At 42.7% G+C, this 2,746-nt stretch overlaps 1 protein-coding gene across 3 annotated transcripts in view; it reads right to left on the bottom strand.

Annotated features, from left to right (window-relative positions):
• Positions 1 to 2,746, bottom strand: part of FBXO25 (F-box protein 25) — a 65,051-nt gene that overhangs the window by 32,744 nt on the left and 29,561 nt on the right. For all 3 annotated transcript variants that reach the window (XM_006026314.2, XM_006026315.2, XM_014521161.1), the window contains one exon: positions 625 to 718. In XM_006026314.2, the coding sequence (XP_006026376.1) occupies positions 625 to 718 (94 nt within the window). The remainder of the gene's footprint in view (positions 1 to 624; positions 719 to 2,746) is intronic.

Genomic DNA, 2,746 nt, shown 5'->3' with positions numbered 1-2,746 from the left:
GGGGGGTTGCCATAGGGAGGTCCCTTTTCTGCATTTGCGGCCTGTGCCCCCAGCATGCACCAACTCAACATGCATTCCTGGCAGCAACACAAAACATGGGCTGCAACTGTGGAGGCAGGGGGATCTCCTGATGAAAGCTCCTTCCCTCTGCACTTCTAGATGTGGTTGGGGAAATCCCCTGTAAAGGGATTCTTTGCAAGTGATTACAGGCTTTTAAACAGAGTGGAGGACCCCTGTGCAAGTTCCCCCTCCCTGCTTACAGATACATGTGGGTAAGTCCCTTGAAGGAGGGGGGCTCTCACAGGGGTCCCTTCCTTAAATACAGTGGGTGCATCTGCAAGTGGGGGTTTTCCCTTGTAGACACCCTAAACTGAGATGCAACCAGGGATGACTGCAAACATCTGTGGAGGTTGGGAATCAGCTGTGCTGCAACGTATCAGCTGATCACACTCCACTGACAATGTCTCTTTCTAGCCTAACAGTTTTCACTCATTAAGCATGACATTACTTTTCTGTTGTGTACTATATACTGAACCTAACTGAAATGGCAGAATAGTAACTCAGTCATGATTCATGAGTCCCACATAACTATGACAAAAAAAAAAAAAAAAAATCTTAGCTTACCCTTTCGCACTATTTTGTCCAAAATATTAAAGTAGTTCTTTTGTGCTGCACCACTCAGTGAAGTTAGCTGAGATTTTGCGATTAACTGCAAAAGCTAAGGAAAAAAATATTTTACAAGAAAAAATTACAAAAATGAGTACAATTGATCCTGTAGTATTTGTAGCCACAGAGACAAAAAGATGAGAAATTAGGATGTTGACAGTAAAATATTTAAACATCCCATTACTAGCATACGACAATGTACATTTTCAAGTACTACACAAATATTATTGCTTCATTTTTGTAAAGAGAAGCAGTTTTTCTTTTTATCATTTGCAAGCTGTTAGCACACACTAGTTAGTGTATTCAATGATTTTCATCTAATTACCTCAAAAAGAAGATTTTCTAGCATACTATAGCTAAGTTATGCAATGAGAGAGAACTTTTAAACTTGAGATTAGACAATTTAGTACCAGACTAATTTCAAAACTGGCACAGCATTTTTTTCACTAGAGTAGATAACTGCCTTATTTTGTACTATGTAACGTCACTGTGGTTGTGAAAGTGATCAAATACATTGGATTAATACTTGTATTTGGTTTATTATATACACACACATACATATACATATATAAATACATATCCACGCACACACACACTAATATATATTATTTTGGAATAATACATGTGTTTTGGACAACAGTGGGTGTTTTTCTGGTACACGATATATTAGCAAACATAATGAGGTATATTTTGCAAAATAATTTTGTTAGACAACTTTATGAGCATTTACTCCAAAATACTGCTAAATCTGTCCTTAATAGGGGACTTAGACTTTCAGGTTAAGTAGCATGTTTATGTGGAGGATTCCTTTTACTTGTTAATTTAGACTTACTTTCTTTATGGGGGCCCACATTCTTATTCCTGAAAGTTTAAGCTCTAGACTCTTTATAGGCAAGTTAAAAAGAAAATATTCATATAGTGCTTAAGTTAGTCCTAAATGGGATCAGATCTTTTTTCCTCTTTAAACTATAACTGTAAGCTATGAACAGATGTTGCCCTTGCCCTGGGAGAAAATGTCCCCAAAAGGTTTGGGGAAGTACTAACAGTTTGTCTTGCACTTTTTGAAGGACATCTGAATAGTTGTCCCATGATTTCATTATGGAAGACACAGGCTGGTCAGTTCTCCAGGCAGCCCATGATGTACCACTTCAGCTCCAATCCCAGCCCCACTTGAACTCTGTGCAGTCACATTGGACGCAACTGCAGAACTCAAAACTGCTCAGAGGTTACAGGCCCCAGTGGGTTTCCCCACCTATCAACTGCCATATACAGTGACTGGCTAGACGTTTCATACTCACCACCCACCCACCCACCCAAGATCAGCAGCACAGCCTGCATACACAGAATCAAACTCAAACACCACCAGCTACTAAGAAATTCCATCTCTCTCACCATCCAGCTGTCTGGGAGGTCACTGGACACAGCCATCCTCCACCATGGTAAATTCAGACCTCCATACCTTCACATACCCATCCATCCTCCCTCTACCACAGTCCCTGAATCTGATTGCAGCCTCATAAATAAGCGTAGCAGCAAATGAGCCAGAGAAGAGGTAGCAGATGCCAGTCCAAGCGCTAAGTACTGAGGCAGCAGTTTGTGACGATATGGGATGGTAAGGTGCAGGATGCAGGCAAGGTCACACACCCATCATGGGTAACTGGCCCACATCTTTGTGGTCTATGACACAGTTGCATCTAAAAAATGTGGTATCCAAAACATAGCAGCTTCCACCACCCAGGAGAGTGATAAGGACTCTGGTTGAAGACCTGCAACCCTACCAGGCCAGCATAGCAACCTGGGCTACGAATTAGGGGTGCATCAAAACATATTTTTTTGGCCGATACCGATGGCCAATTATTAACCAGCCATATTGGCCAATACCTATCTGATAGCTGAGATGCAGCCTGGCAGCTTAGAGAGCAGTGTCAAGCCAGAAAGTCTGCTGGGGGGGAAGGGGCATGGGGGAGGGTGCAGTTTGAGGCCCACACAGAGGGAGGAAGTGGGGCAGGGTTAGGTGCTACCCAGCTGGGGCAGGATAGGGACAGAGCCACAAGCAGCTTGTTATGGGGGGGGGGGGGGG

Source organism: Alligator sinensis, unplaced genomic scaffold (genome assembly GCF_000455745.1).
Source record: "Alligator sinensis unplaced genomic scaffold, ASM45574v1 scaffold244_2, whole genome shotgun sequence".
Classification (NCBI taxonomy): Eukaryota; Metazoa; Chordata; order Crocodylia; family Alligatoridae; genus Alligator; species Alligator sinensis.
This window is presented reverse-complemented; position numbering and strand designations above follow the sequence as displayed.